The sequence below is a fragment of the Salmo salar genome, chromosome ssa07 (assembly GCF_905237065.1).
Source record: "Salmo salar chromosome ssa07, Ssal_v3.1, whole genome shotgun sequence".
NCBI classification, from domain to species: Eukaryota; Metazoa; Chordata; class Actinopteri; order Salmoniformes; family Salmonidae; genus Salmo; species Salmo salar.
Window position 1 is genome coordinate 48,696,827 of NC_059448.1, and position 19,585 is coordinate 48,716,411.

The 19,585-nt window shown below is 45.5% G+C and overlaps 1 protein-coding gene across 1 annotated transcript; it reads right to left on the bottom strand.

The window, feature by feature from the left end:
* Positions 1 to 2,257: 2,257 nt before the first annotated feature.
* mtpn (myotrophin) lies at positions 2,258 to 19,048 on the bottom strand. Its single transcript, NM_001165386.1, is given in 4 exon segments — positions 2,258 to 3,553; positions 12,493 to 12,576; positions 14,257 to 14,370; positions 18,797 to 19,048. Coding segments are annotated over 4 exon segments (354 nt in total). The 5' UTR covers positions 18,866 to 19,048; the 3' UTR covers positions 2,258 to 3,466.
* Between the last annotated feature and the right edge of the window lie 537 nt (positions 19,049 to 19,585).

The following is a 19,585-nucleotide window of genomic DNA, read 5'->3' on the forward strand; positions in this document are numbered from 1 at the left end:
ACCAACAGTATCTAAACTACTGGGGACGGCTTCCATTTTCAAGCAAATTATTATTGTTTGATTATAAAACAGGATCCCCCTCCCTGGTCTAGGCAGATAAAGCTCAGTTGAAAACGCCGGAACTGCCTGTGAGCACGTCTGCAGGCCTGTGGAGAGAGGCAATATAGGCTAAATAACAAGACGGAGGCAATGAATCAATTCTTATTTATCATCAGCCTAAATCATAGGTTCTCGCCACATATGAATACTATTTGTGCCTCTGCATTGCAAAGACAGAAGGAAAATAAGTGCTTTATATTCCCAAGCAGAATTTCCTTGTCAATCAAGTATGGACGGACAGACCTTTCTAACCATTTTAATCGTGTAGACGCCCAATCAGAGAAGAGACAAGGTTTGAGCAAAATTTGCACTCGCAGTCTGCGTTTATCTCGATGTTTCACAGCTCCGGAATAATTGATTTCTCCTTTATTCTCGGGGAGACGGACAGGGGAAGGCTTTAGACATGGGCAGGGGAAAGAGAGGCACGAGTCTGTCTGATTAACAGAAGACCTAACGCCAACACTTCACAGGCCTGCCACTACACTCATCCAGTTTCACTCTGTTCCCTCTCCCCTGCTCTCTTCTCTCCAGCTGTATTTACAGACTAAAGAAGACATTATGGTGACTGCTGTCTATCAGCCGCAGGTTAAGCTGGGTGAAATGTCTTTCTTTCACCTCCTACTGAATGCTTTCGTTTATGTTTTGTGTTGCCGGGTTCCATCATAGACTCTAGTCAAGCTTGAGTGGCAGAGCAGGAAACATGTTGCAGCCAACTGTTGCCTCACCATTTGAAATGGTTGGGTACTTTTAGTGTGGGCCCCAGGGTTCACTGCTCTTAGTGTTGTGCAGAACAGTGCAGTTGATCATCTCCAGTAATGCCTTTTAGAGAAGAAGGAAAAGCCTCTATAACAGAAGCACCATTGGATACTAGGCAGCCCGCCCACTTCAGCCATACTCAATATACTTCAAACACGTACGTTAGCACCATTCCAGTGTTCTTCTCTTTTCAATGATACCATTGTTTTAGATGGGGTGTGTGTCAAGTAATGGCCAATGGGCCAGGACGGAATGGGTTTCCTGACCTAGTCCACGGTATTCTATTGACGGTCAGGGAGCATAACATGCAATGTGTAGGGATGAAGATAGCGGATTATGATCTCAGACGGTACAGAGCTGGCTCTTCATTAAGTCAGGCGTCATTTAGTGAAATATGAAAAAGACCTGGGACCTGCCCAGTCACAGCACATTGTTGTATGTTTCAGACTGATGTCATGCTCTCCTCTGCACAGAGCAATGTGCCTGGTAGGTGACCCATGTCTACAAGCGTCAGGGAAGCAACTCAATGGTCATACTCCCCCATACCATCAAGATTCCTCATTCAACTCCCGAAAGACACACAGGCCTATCGAAGTTGAAAAGGGAGACTTTGTTCATGTCAAGCTCATGAACACGGGCTGATTTCTATTGAAAAGCCAAAGGATATGAACCAAAAAGGACAACAGCGAAGGGAAAATAAGACGCCAAGATGTCAAAGAAGTGATAAACATCCCTTCCTCAAACCTCAGCGTATATTTCCTAATGTCATCCTATAGGCTGGAGAGAGCAGCAGACCTTGATAGTGTTCCATTGGCCCTTTACCCAATGGGAGGCAACTGGCTAGGTGTTAGTCATCAAGCAGAGGAGGGTATTTAACCAGGGGGAGAGCGAGCTAGCTAGTTCACCTGGGACTGGGGGCACTCTAGAGGCAGCAGCCAGCAGTCAGTGAAGAATATGAGCAAGTCATTTTTTCCCCTGCCAGAGACATTCACCACTCAGAGAGCCCAGACAGTATGAGGAATCAATGGAATCAATAGCTGCTGCTTGTTATTCATTCAGGACAACCCACTGGGCTCCAGGCTCAGACACCGCTGGAGGGGGGGGCTTTGCTGCTGCTGACAGTTTGACAAAGACACAAGCAATACTCGAGTCATTAAGATGGAGGGCATGGCTGTATACAAAGCACCTAGTATGGATCGCAGCCTCGCAGGTAAGTGGGTGCACAGACGTGTAAAGCTGTATACAAAAGGAACTAATATAGATTACAGTTAAGTGTACGCACCGCTCAGAAGTGTCCGTTCTAAGAGCAGAGTCAATGAGTGTTTTTCTATTTGTAAGACTGACTGAAAAGTTGACAATACCTGCAGAAAACAAAATCAATGTATTACCACACAAAGAGAAGAATAATTAAGATTTTTTATTTCAGTTTTCCCCTCACAACAATGCCAGAGAGAAAGCGTTTTGTATTTTGTTTCCATTGCATTGTAATTATTTGAAAGCAACCAAAAGAGGAAGGCAGCCATTTTGGAGAATGTAGCAGTAGAAGCAGTTCTGACATGCAGCAGAGCCGGCAGGTTGATCAAACCCAGAGAGCGAGAGGACGATCATTTTCCCGATCCACAGTTTGAACCCTAAATCCCTGTATATCCCTCTGTTCAGAGCCCACCCACCAAATTCATCTAATACAAAACACACTGCGGCAACAAAGGATTGCAGATCTGAACACGTTCAAAACTCACTCAAAAAGGGAAAAACATTATGCAATTCTAAATTGCATAATGGTCAATGTTGACATAATGCCATCACTACACAGCAATGTTTTAATAACAGATTAATCAATTATTATTTTTGTAATAGCCAACATGGTGATTGGTCAAGGGGGTATTTACGCTATTATACGTTAGAGTAACCTTGGTCACTAATGTTTAGTGTGATATGTTATCAGTAGAGGGTTACGTAGAGAGTGGGTAACCAATATTATTAGCGACCTAAACAGGACCTACCTTCTCATACAGTACACCCCCCTAGTTGAAGCACTGAACAGTTAGCCAGTCAGGTCTACAGAGAAGAGCTACAGTACACAGCCAGGGGAAAGAGGAGGCCATCTTACTGGGCTAATAGAATATGTTTACAACCGTTCTCCATCTAGCACAACCGATGTCAGGAAGATGAATAGAACCAAGTGGTCTTACAATACTGAAAACGGCCAACAAAAACTAACACTATTGAATGTCTCCGTTTTTTTCCTGCCAACATCTCTGTGAAAGGAGTGCACACAGGACTTGAGAGCGATCATATTTAAGTGTTAAGCTCTATTCATTTTTACATTGCATCCTTGTGTGTTCAGGGAGGGTCCAAGTTGGTGTTTTTCCCCTCAGTGTTTGGTCCCTAAGGGAGACATGATTGACAAGTCCATCCATTCAATGGTTACTTAAGAGGCAAGAAGAGAGAATCCCTACAACTTCAAAAATAAAACAAAAAAGGGAAAAAACTAAAAGCGCAAACAGACAAAGCAGTGCTAAAGACAGAGGTCGGGGAAGGGGTGTGTCCATCTTGTCTGTCTGGGGGACCACTGCTGCAGCCGCCTGTCCGTCCCTTCTAGGCTCCCGTCTCACTTGAGGAGAGCCTTGATGGCGTCGGTCTCGGCTGCTTCGAAGGCGCTCTGTCCGTCTGGTCCTTTCTGCTCCTTGTCGGCTCCCTGGGGGGGAGAGGGGGGGGAGAGAGAGACAGACATGACAGGGAGACATTATGACCTGAGTGGAGCATCAAGGCCTCAACCTCAGTCTGAACCCTCTCAAAGTGAACTACAAGCCGAGGTAAGAATCAGTGTTCAGCCTACACCCCCCCATCAGGCCCTCTACCCAAGGCCACAGGTTCAGCCCATCAGTAACGCTCTGTGAGTGTGGGCCAAACTGCCTGTCCCCCTCAACCCACTCTGTGATGATGTAGTCTCTCTCACCCTCTCCAAGTGCATTCCAAAAGGACCGGCAAGGCACTGCGCAGAATCACTGATTAACTAATCAACAAGCATCCCAAACTACTACTCATTATAGGTTCAAGATGAGCAAAGCTGTGCAGTGCCCTGGCCAACTCCCTCTAACCCAATGTTTCTCTTCATCTCTCACACAGTTTTTGAACAAGACAGTGAAGGTGAATGAGGGTGAAGGGAATGCAGCAAGGGTTGCAAATAACGGACAAAGTGGGATAAAACTTACTAGAAGACAAGTTGACGAGTGGTCGAGCATTACCAGACTAACGACTTTAATGGAAAACTTTAGCCTCTTAGCGGGGGCTTATGGAGCCCGGGCAGAGAACACGCCATTGTCGAGCGGAGAAGCCTGACCCACTTTGAGTGCCAGGCAGAAAGTATGTATGTTTGTGCTGCCAAAAGGGGCAGGGGAGCGGGGCTCGGCCTATAGGGATTAAACAGGACTGGTGGATACTCTCTTAAATAGAGGTCTCTAAAATTGGGGGAAACGTTACATGTAAGAGTTTACTTGCATCTAGCAACACAGTTTACAGTGTTCTGATGCAACTTTGTGAAAAGTTATATCTATTTTTTTATTTAGAATGACGACCTGGCTTAATGAGATTGTATGGGTTTCAATATTCATAACATGACCAAACTATCCCTAAATAAATATGCGGTAACATGGTTAAACAAACCAGCAATTTGCAGCGAGAGAGCGAGCGAGAGCGAGAGAGAGAGAAAGAGAAAGAGAGCGAGAGCGAGAGAGCAGGAGCGAGCGAGACCTCAACAGCTGTAGTTGGATGGTGCGTTAGTGAGGCATCTTGTGACCAAGCCTGGTGTTCTCCATGATCATCGTGTTCTCAGCTCTAGCGGGCTGACGGCAAAGAGAACAAGGAGGAAGAGGAGGCAGCCCTCTAGCTCAGGGGAAGTCATTAGCTAGCAGCTGGTACCGGTGGAGGAGGACCGAGACGTAGCAGTACTCCACAGGCCTCATTTACACAACAGCACCACTTCACCCCGACGCTCACCTCAACAAGACTCCTAGTCAACACAGCCTGGGAGAAGGCTGCTACCTAGCCGACTACCTACAGGAGCCTTCCAGCACCATATAATGAGCATTCCCTGACTCATTATATAACTGGAGCGAGCTAGCTGTATTATCCAGTGAAGACCAACTCGTGTTGTCGTATAACGACACGGCTTCTCACTCTCCCTGGGCTCTACTGAGGGGGGAGAAAACAACTGCAGACTTCAGGGACGTGGACATCTACCATGGACATCCACCGGTCTCCACTTAGAATAATGAGCTAGTCTAAAATGGGAATAATGATGGTAGCCAGTAAACACTGATGGTCCAAAACATCCAGCCAGGAGGAGATTGAGGCTGCAACTATTTGTTTTAATGTATTTAACCTTTAACTAGGCAAGTCATTTAAGAACACATTCTTATTTACAATGACTGCCTACCCCGGACGATGCTGGGCCAATTGTGTGCCGCCCAATCACGGCCGGATGTGATACAGCCTTAGCTAAGTGAGATGTAGGCTGAGAAGTAGGCCAGTCAAAGCATCCTGGAGTGACAGAGCTAAAGACCACAGTGTGTGTGTGTGCAGTAAGTAGTAATAAGGGTTATGTAAGTCTGCCTCTTGGCCGAGGTGTCCATTAGGTCTTCATTATGCCATTATTGAGTGGAAAGGAGACTGCCCATGCATAATCTATCAGGCCCTGAGATCTCCTCCCCTCAGGATTGGTTATAAGATGTGATGCTTACAGGAGTCCATCGACCCGCCCGCTCCAGTCAAGCGGCCGCAGGGCCGTTCACGGGGCATATTTTACATGGCCTTGAACAAGGGAGGAGAGGAAAGAAAGGAGAGATCGATATCTGTATGGGGATGGAGAAACAGACTTCTGTTGGCTGCACTGTGCTCAAAGAAGTGGAAAAAGATAGGATGGCTGTTTGACCAAAACACGAGCAGGGTGCTGTACTGCAAGACAACAGTGAGGGTAAGGGGGGGGGGTTGCTGTACTGCAAGACAACAGTGAGGGTAAGGGGGGGGTTGCTGTACTGCAAGACAACAGTGAGGGTGGGGGGGATGCTGTACTGCAAGACAACAGTGAGGGTAAGGGGGGGGGATGCTGTACTGCAAGACAACAGTGAGTGTAAGGGGGGGGTGCTGTACTGCAAGACAACAGTGAGGGTAAGGGGGGGGGTGCTGTACTGCAAGACAACAGTGAGGGTAAGGGGGGGGATGCTGTACTGCAAGACAACAGTGAGGGTAAGGGGGGGGATGCTGTACTGCAAGACAACAGTGAGGGTAAGGGGGGGGATGCTGTACTGCAAGACAACAGTGAGGGTAAGGGGGGGGATGCTGTACTGCAAGACAACAGTGAGGGTAAGGGGGGGGATGCTGTACTGCAAGACAACAGTGAGGGTAAGGGGGGGGATGCTGTACTGCAAGACAACAGTGAGGGTAAGGGGGGGGATGCTGTACTGCAAGACAACAGTGAGGGTAAGGTTGTACTACAAGACAACAGTGAGGGTAAGGGGCGGATGCTGTACTACAAGACAACAGTGAGGGTAAGGTTGTACTACAAGACAACAGTGAGGGTAAGGGGGGGGATGCTGTACTACAAGACAACAGTGAGGGTAAGGGGGGGATGCTGTACTGCAAGACAACAGTGAGGGTAAGGGGGGGATGCTGTACTGCAAGACAACAGTGAGGGTAAGGGGGGGGATGCTGTACTGCAAGACAACAGTGAGGGTAAGGGGGGGGATGCTGTACTGCAAGACAACAGTGAGGGTAAGGGGGGGATGCTGTACTGCAAGACAACAGTGAGGGTAAGGGGGGGGATGCTGTACTGCAAGACAACAGTGAGGGTAAGGGGGGGGATGCTGTACTGCAAGACAACAGTGAGGGTAAGGGGGGGGATGCTGTACTGCAAGACAACAGTGAGGGTAAGGGGGGGGGATGCTGTACTGCAAGACCACAGTGAGGGTAAGGGGGGATGCTGTACTGCAAGACAACAGTGAGGGTAAGGGGGGATGCTGTACTGCAAGACAACAGTGAGGGTAAGGGGGGATGCTGTACTGCAAGACAACAGTGAGGGTAAGGGGGGATGCTGTACTGCAAGACAACAGTGAGGGTAAGGGGGGGATGCTGTACTGCAAGACAACAGTGAGGGTAAGGGGGGATGCTGTACTGCAAGACAACAGTGAGGGTAAGGGGGGGATGCTGTACTGCAAGACAACAGTGAGGGTAAGGGGGGGATGCTGTACTGCAAGACAACAGTGAGGGTAAGGGGGGGGATGCTGTACTGCAAGACAACAGTGAGGGTAAGGTTGTACTACAAGACAACAGTGAGGGTAAGGTTGTACTACAAGACAACAGTGAGGGTAAGGGGGGATGCTGTACTACAAGACAACAGTGAGGGTAAGGGGGGATGCTGTACTACAAGACAACAGTGAGGGTAAGGGGGGGATGCTGTACTGCAAGACAACAGTGAGGGTAAGGGGGATGCTGTAGTGTAACATTTAGCAGACGCTCTTATCCAGAGCCTCTCGCAGCAGTGAGTACATTCATTTTCATACTTGTTCCCCGTGGGTATTGAACCCACAACCCTGGTGTTGTGTGACGCACCCCTCCCACTTGAGTGGGTTGAGTCACTGACGTGGTCTTCCTGTCTGGGTTGGTGCCGCCCCTTGGGCTGTGCCGTGGCGGAGATCTTTGTGGGCTATACTCGGCCTTGTCCCGGGATGGTATGTTGGTGGTTGGAGATATCCCTCCAGTGGTGTGGAGGCTGTGCTTTGGCAAAGTGGGTGGGGTTATATCCTACCTGTTTGGCCCTGTCCGGGGGTTTCATCGGATGGGGCCACAGTGTCTCCTGACCCCTCCTGTCTCAGCCTCCAGTATTCATGCTGCAGTAGTTTATGTGTCGGGGGGCTAGGGTCAGTCTGTCACATCTGGAGTATTTCTCTTGTCTTTTCCGGTGTCCTGTGTGAATTTAAATATGCTCTCTCTAATTTCTCTTTCTCTCGGAGGACCTGAGCCCTAGGACCATGCCTCAGGACTACCTGGTTTGATGACTCCTTGCTGTCCCCAGTTCACCTGGCCGTGCTGCTGCTCCAGTTCCAACTGTTCTGCCTGCAGACCTGTTGACCTATTCACCGGACGTGCTACCTGTCCCAGACCTGCTGTTTTCAACTCTCTAGAGACAGCAGGAGCGGTAGAGATACTCTCAAAGATCGGCTATGAAAAAGCCAACTGACACTTACTCTTGTGTTACTGACTTGTTGCACCCTCGACAACTACTATGATCATTATTTGATAATGCTGGTCATTTATGAACATTTGAACATCTAGGCCATGTGCTGTTATAATCTCCACCCGGCACAGCCAGAAGAGGACTGGCCACCCCTCATAGCCTGGTTCCCCTCTAGGTTTCTTCCCAGGTTTTGGCCTTTCTAGGGAGTTTTTCCTAGACACCGTGCTTCTACACCTGCATTGCTTGCTGTTTGGGGTTTTAGGCTGGGTTTCTGTACAGCACTTTGAGATATCAGCTGATGTAAGAAGGGCTATATAAATACATTTGATTTGCAAGCACAATGCTCTGCCAACTGAGCCACACGGGACCACAAAAAGACTGGAAAATGTTGTACTATCTATATACTGAGGTGTGCTGAGGTCTACATTTAGACAGGGAGGAAATGGTAGTCTGTACAATCATACTAACTCATTTCCTGTTACCCAGCCCACCCTTCATGCAAGTCTTAAATCCATCACGACACATTATTCACTCCGCGGTACCCATACACAATCACTCTCCCTGGCTTGCCTAGCACAGTGTAGACTGGGGCCTGATCAGGAGGATGTAACGTTACAGAATGTTCTTCTGTAGATAGAAGCGTATGACGTAGAACAGATTAAACAGAGAACAGTGAGCTCTACTCATTCTATTTCTATCTGTAACGTTTCACATCACTGAATACAGCCCAGGTCTAATGCAGCTAGAAGACTAGGCTGAATAATATCATACTCCTGACCCAACGGCCATGGTCAACAGTTTAGAGTGTGGTCTATGGTGATAGGTGGGATGTGCTGAGAGTGGCGGGATTGAAGAGCTTATGTTTGGTAATGTATTTTTGTTGTGACTGCTTCATATAAAAGTACCATGTATGTAAAATGTGTATATGTAGCAGAAAAGCTGTAAAATAAAAAAATAAGATATTTGTCCTCTGAAGAGGGGGGCTGGCCGATGGGTTAATAAAAATAAACGGGTGGGAGTTGTTAAGGGAGGTAGGGAGGGCTTCAGTGTTGATTCATAATTAACAAGCCTCGTGTTCTTCTGAAGCCGTCTCTCTGGCCTGTAGTCAAGTCAGCAACTCTCCCTCCGCTCAGCTTGCTGGCTGGTTAGGGTTAAACACAAGGTTATAACAGGCCTTCGATAATGCAGGAACCACCTGGGGGCAATCAGAGTTCAGCTCCCATGATGCTCAGGGGCACACTTCCGAGACTATCAAGCATTTTGTCCAGAATGAATACTTGAGTTATCATGAGTGAAACATTCTGGTAGTAGTGGACCACCGATGCAGTATTCGATTCCTCTGAATGTTTCTTAAAGCTGAATAAACGAGCGGACATGAATCAATGAGTAGATATTCAAGCACTGCCCTGCTGTTGCGCTTGATGTGTAATAACAGTGTGGGTAAAGGTAGCCAGAGAGAAAGTGCTTCAGAGCTCGAGTCCTGCTGGTGGTGCTGGTGCTTCTGGCTGAAATGAGACATCAGGCTGCTGTGGCGTGGAGCGTCAACTCATATCTCCTCACTCCACTTTTGTTTTCATAACAATCGGTATTTTTGGACGCCGATTACATTGCACTCCACGAGGAGACTGACCACCTGTTACGCAAGTGCAAGGAGCCAAGGTAAGTTTCTAGCTAGCATTAAACTTACCTTATAAAAAAACTCTTATCATAATCACTAGTTAAACTAGTAATATCAACCATGTGTAGTTATCTAGCTTGTCCTGCATTGCATATAATCACTGCGGTGCCTGTTAATTTATCATCGAATCACAGCCTACTTCGCTAAAACAGGTGATGATTTAACAAGCGCATTCGCACTGTGTTGCACCAATGTACCTAACCATAAACATCAATGCCTTTCTTAAAATCAATACACAAGTATATCTTTTTTTAAACATGCATATTTAGTTAGAAGAAATTAATGTTAGCAGGCAATATTAACTAGGTAAATTGTGTCACTTCTCTTGCGTTCAGTGGAAGCAGAGTCAGTGTATATGCAGTAGTTTGGGCCGTCTGGCTCGTTGCGAACTGTGTGAAGACCATTTCTTCCTAACAAAGACCGTAATTAATTTGCCAGAATTGTACATAATTATGACATAACATTGAAGGTTGTGCAACGTAACAGCAATTTAGACTTTGGGATGCCACCCATTCGATAAAATACAGAACAGTTCCGTATTTCACTGAAAGAATAAATGTTTTCAAAATGATAGTTTCCGGATTTGACCATATTAATGACCTAAGGCTCGTATTTCTGTGTGTTTATTATAATTAAGTCTATGATGATGTTTGATAGAGAAGTCTGACTGAGCGGTGGTGGGCAGCAGCAGGCTCGTAAGCATTCATTCAAACAGCACTTTCCTGCGTTTGCCAGCAGCTCTTAGCAATGCTTGGTGCACAGCTCTGTTTATGACTTCAAGCCTATCAACTCCCGAGATTAGGCTGGCAATGCTATAGTGCCTATAAGAACATCCAATCGTCAAAGGTATATGAAATACAAATGGTATAGAGAGAAATAGCCCTATAATTGTTATAGTAACTACAACCTAAAACTTCTTACCCGGGAATATTGAAGACTCATGTTAAAAGGAACCACCAGCTTTCATATGTTCCCATGTTCTGAGCAAGGCACTTAAACGTTAGCTTTTTTTACATGGCACATATTGCACTTTTACTTTCTTCTCCAACACTTTGTTTTGCATTATTTAAACCAAATGGAACAGGTTTCATTACTTATGAGACTAAATAGATTTTTATTTATGTATTATATTAAGTTAGTGTTCATTCAGTATTGTTGTAATTGTCATTATTACATACAAAAAAAAGGGTGGAAAAAAAGAATAATTCGGCCGATTAATTGGTATGAGCTTTTTTTGGTCCTCCAATAATCGGTACCGGCGTAGAAGAAAAAAATAAATAATCAGTCGACCTCTAATCCATATGATATCTCGGTCTCTACATGCATGATGACCGTGTCCCCTCCCAGTAGTGTTGGTGCCGGGTGATTTACGTGTCAGGTCGGGTCCGTAGGATGCAAAGAGGGGCGCCGCTTGGAGTTTGGACACAGGCGAGTGGCGGAGTGTTTTTGGCGGTCCCGTCGCGAGTAAGCCCCTTAACTGCTGTGGCGCTGGGCTCTCTCGGCGAGTGAGGCCGCCTACGCCACTCTCGGAGAAGCGAGGCACGGTGCTTTTGTATACCCCGCCTCATTTAGCCTGGCTGGGGCTGGGAGATGACCGATGCTTACCCACTGGAAATATTACACTGTTGGTTTCCATTCTCACACAGTCAGAAATAAGAAAACACAAACATCCACATACAAACGCTGAGGCACACACACGTTTTATGAAAGTCATTTGTAATTGTACTGACATGTCGGCGCTCCCCAGATACAGACCAGAGACATAAAAAAAGCACAATCACGAGGTAATGAAAATAGCCATATTGTGCTTCTACCCTTTGTGTTGTGCAGCTACGAGTGAGGGAGAGAGGGGGACATCCATTTCACAGCAGTTTGGCATGTTTTCAGAGGGAGGCAGGGAGAGAGAAAGAGAGGGAGAGAAAGAGGGGAAAGTGATACAAGCCTCCACAGGGCTTACTATTAGAGAACGGAGACATCTGTAATTTCTATGTGGCTGCACCACAGGTACCTCACTGAGACGGCACGCCAGGATAACAGATAGCAGCAGGGAAAACGTGAGCTGAATGAAAACTAACACCACACAGTGAGTGACTGACTACTCCACAAGGCAGTGCCCAAATCATGTCCTGCATGTACACAGTTCTGCATCAAACAAATATGGTCTAAATCACTGCTCTACGACTGCACTGTGAAGTAGTTACTGTGTACTAGGAATAAGATTTAATAATTTGACAAAGATCAACTCTCAAAGAATACATCAATCTACTTGTATGAATCCAAAATGGCCCCATTACAGGACTGTAAAAGCAGCTCCTTGGTGTTCAGGAAAAGTGTTGGCTCCTCACTACAGCAGTGGGTAACTGCCAGGACTGAGGTGTCACATTCAGCCATCGTATCATCTCCTCAGTGTTCCAGAGCTGAGTGAGAGGTGTGTGTGTGTGTGTGTGTGTGTGTGTGTGTGGAGCTAGCTAGTGGGAGAGTAACAAACAGCAGCAGTGCTGTGTGATGAAGTGTGGGAACATTCTAGCTCCCTCCACACAGAACAGAAGGTTTGGGCAGGCTGGACCAGACTGTCACTGAACATTCAGCCTTTATTGTAGTCCTTTGTCATACAGGAGTTACCTCATCAGCAGTTACACATCCCACAGAACTTCGAACACAGAAATGACTGACGAGTGTAAAGACAGCTCTGTGCATGCGTGTGCGCACGCGAGTGTGGCGTTACCTTTTCTAGCAGGATCTTGACACAGGTGAGGTGGCCCTCGTACGTGGCAGAGAGAAGCGGAGTGATACCATGTTTGTCTGGGGCCTGTGGGAGACCAAAGAAAGTGAAAAAAAGGGAGTGAGCGGGTTTGTGCGTGGACAGGCGCCATTAGCAGACCAGTCGTCCTTAGCAGACCAGTCGTCCCTAGCAGACCAGTCACCCCTGCCTCCAACACAAGGGCACTCTCGTTATCAGAGGCAATAACTCCGAGAGGGAGCGCTTTTATTTCTCTCCTTATCACATCAATGAAATAGAGAGGAAACCCACTACCACTATTTATCTCCCCCGTTTCAGGAGCCCTGGCTAGGGCCCCTCACCAGAAGGGACTGGGGAAGAGAGACAGAGTTACACATTGTGTGTGTGTGTGTGTGTGTGTGTGTGTGTGGGGGGGGGGTTAGTGATACAAGACTAGAGGAAGCAAAATGGTGTAACAGCCAGACTGATGGATGTTGTAGTGAATGACAAGTGTGGTGGTGATCAGACCACGAGGCAGATAAGGGAGGTTGGGACAGGACATGGCTCTACAGACTGTGTGCAGTGAGAGTTGGGCCTAGTTAACAAGCATTCCAAATTCACACTGGTACAATGAAGGTCAGAACTTCCAGTTCTAGCAAGTATCGCCTGAACGGTCAACACGTGTGTGTGTGTGTGTGTGTGTGTGTGTGTGTGTGTGTGTGTGTGTGTGAGAGAAACTAACTATAACGTCTTGGGTCAGTGACACCCATAAGCACGTTCAGGCTTGTGGGGCAATATTGAGGGGCTAAGGGGACTGAGACCAAAGAGCTTCGAATAAGGTTAAGAATTTCTAATATTAGTAGTTGCACACCGAGACTACCTAGAAAGATACTAGCGCAAAAATGTACAATACGGTCACCTTCCCTAACTTGTAAATGCCACAAGCATCACTCTACTCCATCCCATTGTAAAAGCAGATCGATTCCCTCCACTGCAGTGTGGTAATGGGTTGAGGCTCAGGGGAGCGTTCTGACAGACTATGTGGTCTGGCCAGTTAGACTGTGCTGCTCTCTGCCCACTGAGGGAATTGGGGGGGCTTCAGGAGAAAGACAAGTCCCTTATAATGGAGGAATCCCATTGGTCCAAACATTGGTTTAAGTTCTCTCTCTACATGTCTGAACAAAACGAGCAGTCTACAGTAGTCATGTCAGTCTGAGTCATTACTACAGGATTTTTTTTACATTTTAGTCATTTTGTGGTTGACTATAGTAGAAGCTTTGTAGGAGTGGATTCAGAATAAGGGACTTGTTCTCTCTGGTACCATTAGTTATATTCAATAAGCAAATTAATGCAAACACAGAATGGAAAATGCATCATTCCTTCCTCTTTGGGCATCAGTAATAACAGATCTCTCTAACGTGAGCAGATAGAGGGCTACTACCATAGCCTTCTTCCATATCAGTACTAATAAAACAGAGAGGGACTGATATTGGAATACAGTTAAATACTAACAATATAACAGCAGTAGGCCTATATTAATAGCAGGATTCTAATAACGGTATAACAGCAGTAGGCCTATATTGACAGCAGTATTCTAATAACAGTAGGCCTATATTGACAGCAGTATTCTAATAACAGTAGGCCTATATTAACAGCAGTATTCTAATAACTGTATAACAGCAGTAGGCCTATATTGACAGCAGTATTCTAATAAGTGAATAACAGCAGTAGGCCTATATTGACAGCAGTATTCCCACTAGCAGCTCTTACGTTGACATCTGCTCCCTTGGAGAGGAGGAACTCCAGCATCTCAGCCTGGCCACAGTCAGCAGCATAGTGCAGGGGCTTCCTGCCACCCTCCAGGGTTCTGTTCACATCCTCATCCTAAATAAACACAAAAAAAAAACAGTTGAGATAACATCACCTACACAACTTCCCCTCCTATATCAAGACTTGTTCACCCGCTTGCTAAAAAGGAACAAACATTTACTGCATGGACATGCACACAGTTAATATAATCACATAATAGAAATCCTTTCTTGTGCCAGAAACACCCCTCAGTTCAAAACAGAGGCCGTCACACAAGACGCCTCTTCCCAGAGTCTCCCTGCTGCGGTATTGCGAGGCCTCAAAATGTCAAGCCTGTAGGCGAGAGGAAAGACAGGCTCTATAGCCCCTCCACAGTCCATTGTGTGGAGCGGTGGGGTAGTCCTGAAGAGACAATACTCATTACAGAGACCGGTCACTCAGACCGGGCAGCGTTGTCAGTGCCATGTCATACCATAGCACCTTTCTCATTAGCTGGCTATGTGGCCTGAGGAAAGAGAGGACTGGAATGTATTCACCTGCTAAGCAGCCTGCATAAAACCAACCCATTTTAATGACTTTTTATTGTACCTGGCTAGCTACAGGACAGAAATGGATTCCCAGACAGCAGCTCTATAAGTTATACATTAGCTAGGACCTACGGTGTACCCATGAACATGAAGCAGAACCTACTCTGAGCTTGTGTGACAGAGAGACATATCTTATTACAGGAAGCAAGAGTGTGATGGAGAGACTAGAGCTGGGGTTGAGAGGGCATGGCCATCCTTCGTCTGTGTTGGTCACCAGCAGATTTGATAAGACTCCGTTTATTTCACTTTAAAAATGTATGCCAAACAAAAACCATTGATTTCAAAGTTTAACAAAATCATACAGCTATATGCACAATGACAACTTTGAACAATTCCCACAGTAAATAAATGTAAGAAAAAAAAGTACAGTAAAATCTGTTTAATGCAGTTAATTGTTAAGAGTAGATAAGTCCTTGCGCATAGAGTTGTATGGTTTGCTAAACTTTGAAGTCAATGGTTTTTGTTTGAGTCTCCGCATAATTCCATTAACGCGTAACAGCCCTAAGGCAACAAGCCTATCAGGAGATGAGTCAGGGTCTGGGCTAGTCTTTAGCTGTGCCGGCCGGGTGTGATAATCAATCTGGCTCAGTAAAGGTTACAGCCAGGCTTTGGGTAATGCTAGCACCACTCACCTGCTCTCAATAGCTTAGGCTAGACAGCACAGTGATCCAATGGATGCCCTTGCTGCAATTCATTGGATTTCTGAAGCTTGATAGGCTACATTTACCTGAGTTATGGAGACCTATGGTCCATCCATGTGTTGTAATCAAAGTTTACACGTTCCTCTCTACTCTCCCGTGAGTTAGGCTAATGTAGCCTGGTGAGAAAGGTTCCCATTGGATAAACTGAGACAGCAGCTGCAGACACTAGTTGCCCTTCCTGCAGTTCAAATATGAATACATATGAATGACAAACATAACGGCATAACCAGACAGTGATGTGTAGTCAAACTGCTATCCTGTCACTAGCTGTAGGATAGATATTTCTATCGATCTCCCACAGAGGCCCATCTCTGGCATGCTCACCTGTGTCACCATTCCCCTGAAGGTCAAGGAAAACAGTGGGAAACGGATTCCACGCCTTCATTTTACACCCAAGCCAACTGAATCCATTAGGCATGATGGTATTACCTCCAGGAGCTGGGTAATATGGGGCCAATTTAAATGGTTTCATTCGGGTTGAGGGATAAGGGAAACCACAGTGGATCACAGTCTAATATCCACATGTACAGTATGAAGTGTCTAGGAGCTGCCTGCTTTTGAAAAACCTTTGGCAACGGGCGTAAAAACCCATTTCCACAAATGATTGGCCCAGATCTGAAACATTTCCATCCTATTGCAATTTAATTGCATTGGTAATGTTCTTGCTTGCCAAAAATCTGTAAAGACTTTTTTGAAATAGCTGTACCTCTGACTTTGATTAGACTCCATCACCAAAAGCTGAAAGGAAAGCAGAGCCTAAATACAGTCCACCCTAATTGTTATGGCGAGGCTATTTCACAGAAGTTAACTAATCAACTGGTAGGTCTATAAAGAACAGAGGTCTGATTGTCTAGCTCCAAGCCTACTGTCTAAACAAAATGCATAAAAAGACATGTTGCTTTTACACAGGAGCTCTACAGGACTAACGATTCATCAGTGTGGTTCAGCTTTCAACAAGAGTTAGCCCACAGCTATTTTAAAGGTGTTCAACCTACACCAGACTGGCTAAACCTCAAACCACAAGCCATGTTTCAGTATTATTTTCAGGTACTTCACAGAAAGATTCAAGGGGGGGGGGGGGGGAGTTCAGACCCCTTCCCCTTTGCTACGTTAAAGCCTCATTCTACCGCATAATGAAAAAGTGAAAATAGGGTTAGAAATGTTTGCAAATGTATTAGAATAAAAAAAACATCAATACCTTATTTACATATGTATTCAGACCCTTGACTATGAGACTCAAAATTGAGCTGAAGTGCATCCTGTTTCTATTGATTGGACATGATTTGGAAAGGCACACACCCATCTAAGGTCCCACAGTTGACAGTGCATGTCAGAGAAAAAAAACAAGCCATGAGGTCAAAGGATATAGTCAACAGAGCTCCTAGACAGGATTGTGTCAAGGCACAGATATGGTGAAGGGTACCAAAAGATTTCTACAGCATTGAAGCTCCACAAGAACAGTGGCCTCCATCATTCTTGAAATTGAATTAGTTTGGAACCACCAAGACTCTTCCTAGAGCTGGCCCGCCCGGCCAAACAGCAATCGGAGAAGGGCCTTGGTCAGGGAGGTGGCCAAGAACCTGATGGTCACTGACAGACCTCCAGAGTTCCTCTGCAGAAATGGGAGAACCTTCCAGAAGGACAACCATCTCTGCAGCACTCCACCAATCAGGCCTTTATGGTAGTGGCCAAACGGAAGCCGCTTTTCAGTAAAAGGCACATGACAGCCCTAAAGAACTCAGACCATGAAAAACAAGATTCTCTGGTCTGATGAAACCAAGATTGTACTCTTCGGGACAAGTCTCAACTTCCTTGAGTGGCCCAGCCAGAGCTTGGACTTGAACCCGATCGATCATCTCTGGAGAGGCCTGAAAATAGCTGTGCAGCAACGTTCCCCATCCAACCTGACAGAGCTTGGAGATGATCTGCAGAGAAGAATGGGAGAAACTCCCAAAATACAGGCGTGCCAAGCTTGTAGCGTCATACCCTAGACTCAAGACTGTAATCGCTGCCAAAGGTGCTTCAACAAAGTACTGAGTAAAGGGTCTGAATACTTATGCAAATATGAACATTCTTGGTTTTTAATACATTTGCAAAAATGCCTAGAAACCTGTTTTTGCCTTGTCGTTATGGGGTGTTGTGTGTAGATTGTTGAGGGACTTAAAAAAAAAAAAAAATTGGATTAAGGCTGAAATGTAACAAAATGTGGAAAAAGTCGAGGGGTCTGAATACTTTCCAAATGCACTGTGTGTGCCTGGAATGTAGGCCTACAGAGAATGCAACATTGGTGATAAAATCTATTTCAAGGAGATGCCTACAAAACGACTGCCACCATTAAAGTGTTCTTCAAATATGACTGATTCAAGTTGTCTATTTTATGTCTATAATTTGACCAAAATAAGTTAGTGTCTAAAGATGACCAGTTTACAGACCAATAGCTAATGTTTCACTGCACTAAAAATGGCACAGGTGTGGCCTGAAAATGAATGAGACTCGGTCAGTATGGAAGCTGAATGATAAGATTTCCCGGAACATCCTCATTCAAAGCAGAGCGCAAACAAGTAGTATGATTAGGCCTACTTCATGTTTTCAACAGCATGAAGTTAACAAGCTAACCACCAAGCCCGGAGACACCCGCACACTTCACACTAGCTAACTGTCACAACAACACGGGCCTGTGGATTTGGCTATAGCTAGTTAGGCTGCTTGCGAAAACCAACCATGACTGATTCTCAAGCAGGAGCCAACTATCTAGCTAAGTAAGTAGTTAACGTTAGCTAGGTACTTGACCATATATATGCGTGTCTGCAGAAAGATAGTCATTCATTAGGCAATAGCAAACAGACACACACCGACACACTGTGATTGAATCAGATTACAACAAGTTGTTGCAGTAGCTAGCTAGCCATCTGTTTAGCATGGTAGTTTGCTAACGCTAGCTATCTAACAATCTCCCCAATCTAGCTACCGATTGTTTTACAAACGTTTGTAAAAGCAAACCTTCTAGCTAGCTAACTACAGTGAGCTGGTGATAGGTGAACGGATAGTTAGCTAATGTATGTACGCTAAGCTAGCTATGAAAGTTAGCTACCTAGTTAGCTAACCTTGCAATGCCATGGCTAGTTAACGTTTGCTAGTTATACAGACAAAACATAGCTAGCTAGCGCACTTAGCTGGCTGATTTGCGAGTAAGATAGCTACAGTATATCGTACCTTCATTAAGGTCTTAACCTCGTCAAGGTCTCCATTTTTCAAGGCCCACATCAATTCTTTATCCCCCATTTTCTTGTGTCCAAAGAGTTAACTGCGGCTTCCCTGGTGAAAAAGGCAGCTGTCAAACTTCTCTCAAGGCAAGCAATACTTGACAGATCACTCCGTAGTCAAGGGAAAGCGGCTATAAAATTTGCAGCGTTACAGGAATTAAACAATTTGCTAAATTGAACACCTGGTACTTCTAGAGTGCAGTGCAGGCAATTGTTAAAAAATAAAGTTTCAAAGAAAGGACAGCAGAGGAGGGGTCCGCCTTTCTCTCATGAAGCGTTTCCGATGCCGCACACCCGGAAGTTAACCTTTCCTTCATGCCCGAAATAGAAAACACAAAGTCAAAATTGTCTAGATATGAACAATTCACTTTTTTTTTTAAATGTAAGTTTAGGCTTAGTCATAATGTTAGCAATGTCGTTAAGGTTAGGTTCAAGGTTAGGTTTAAAATCACATTTTAAGAATATAAATTGTAGAAATGGGCGGGGTTTATGCATTTGTGGCTGTGGTAACTAGTGATTACAGAGCTCTTCTTCGTGTGAATTTCCGCCTGATGAGACTATTTTTGAGTATTCCAGCCTTTCTCAGTTCTGAATTTGACAAATATATATATATAGAAATATGAACGGTAAAATAACATTTCCACCACCCACTAACCCTGCACCTATAAAATCAAAACACACCCCTTATCCCACAACTGTTCTATAACTGTTCTTACTCCTGGCTTCTAGCTTGGGAGGA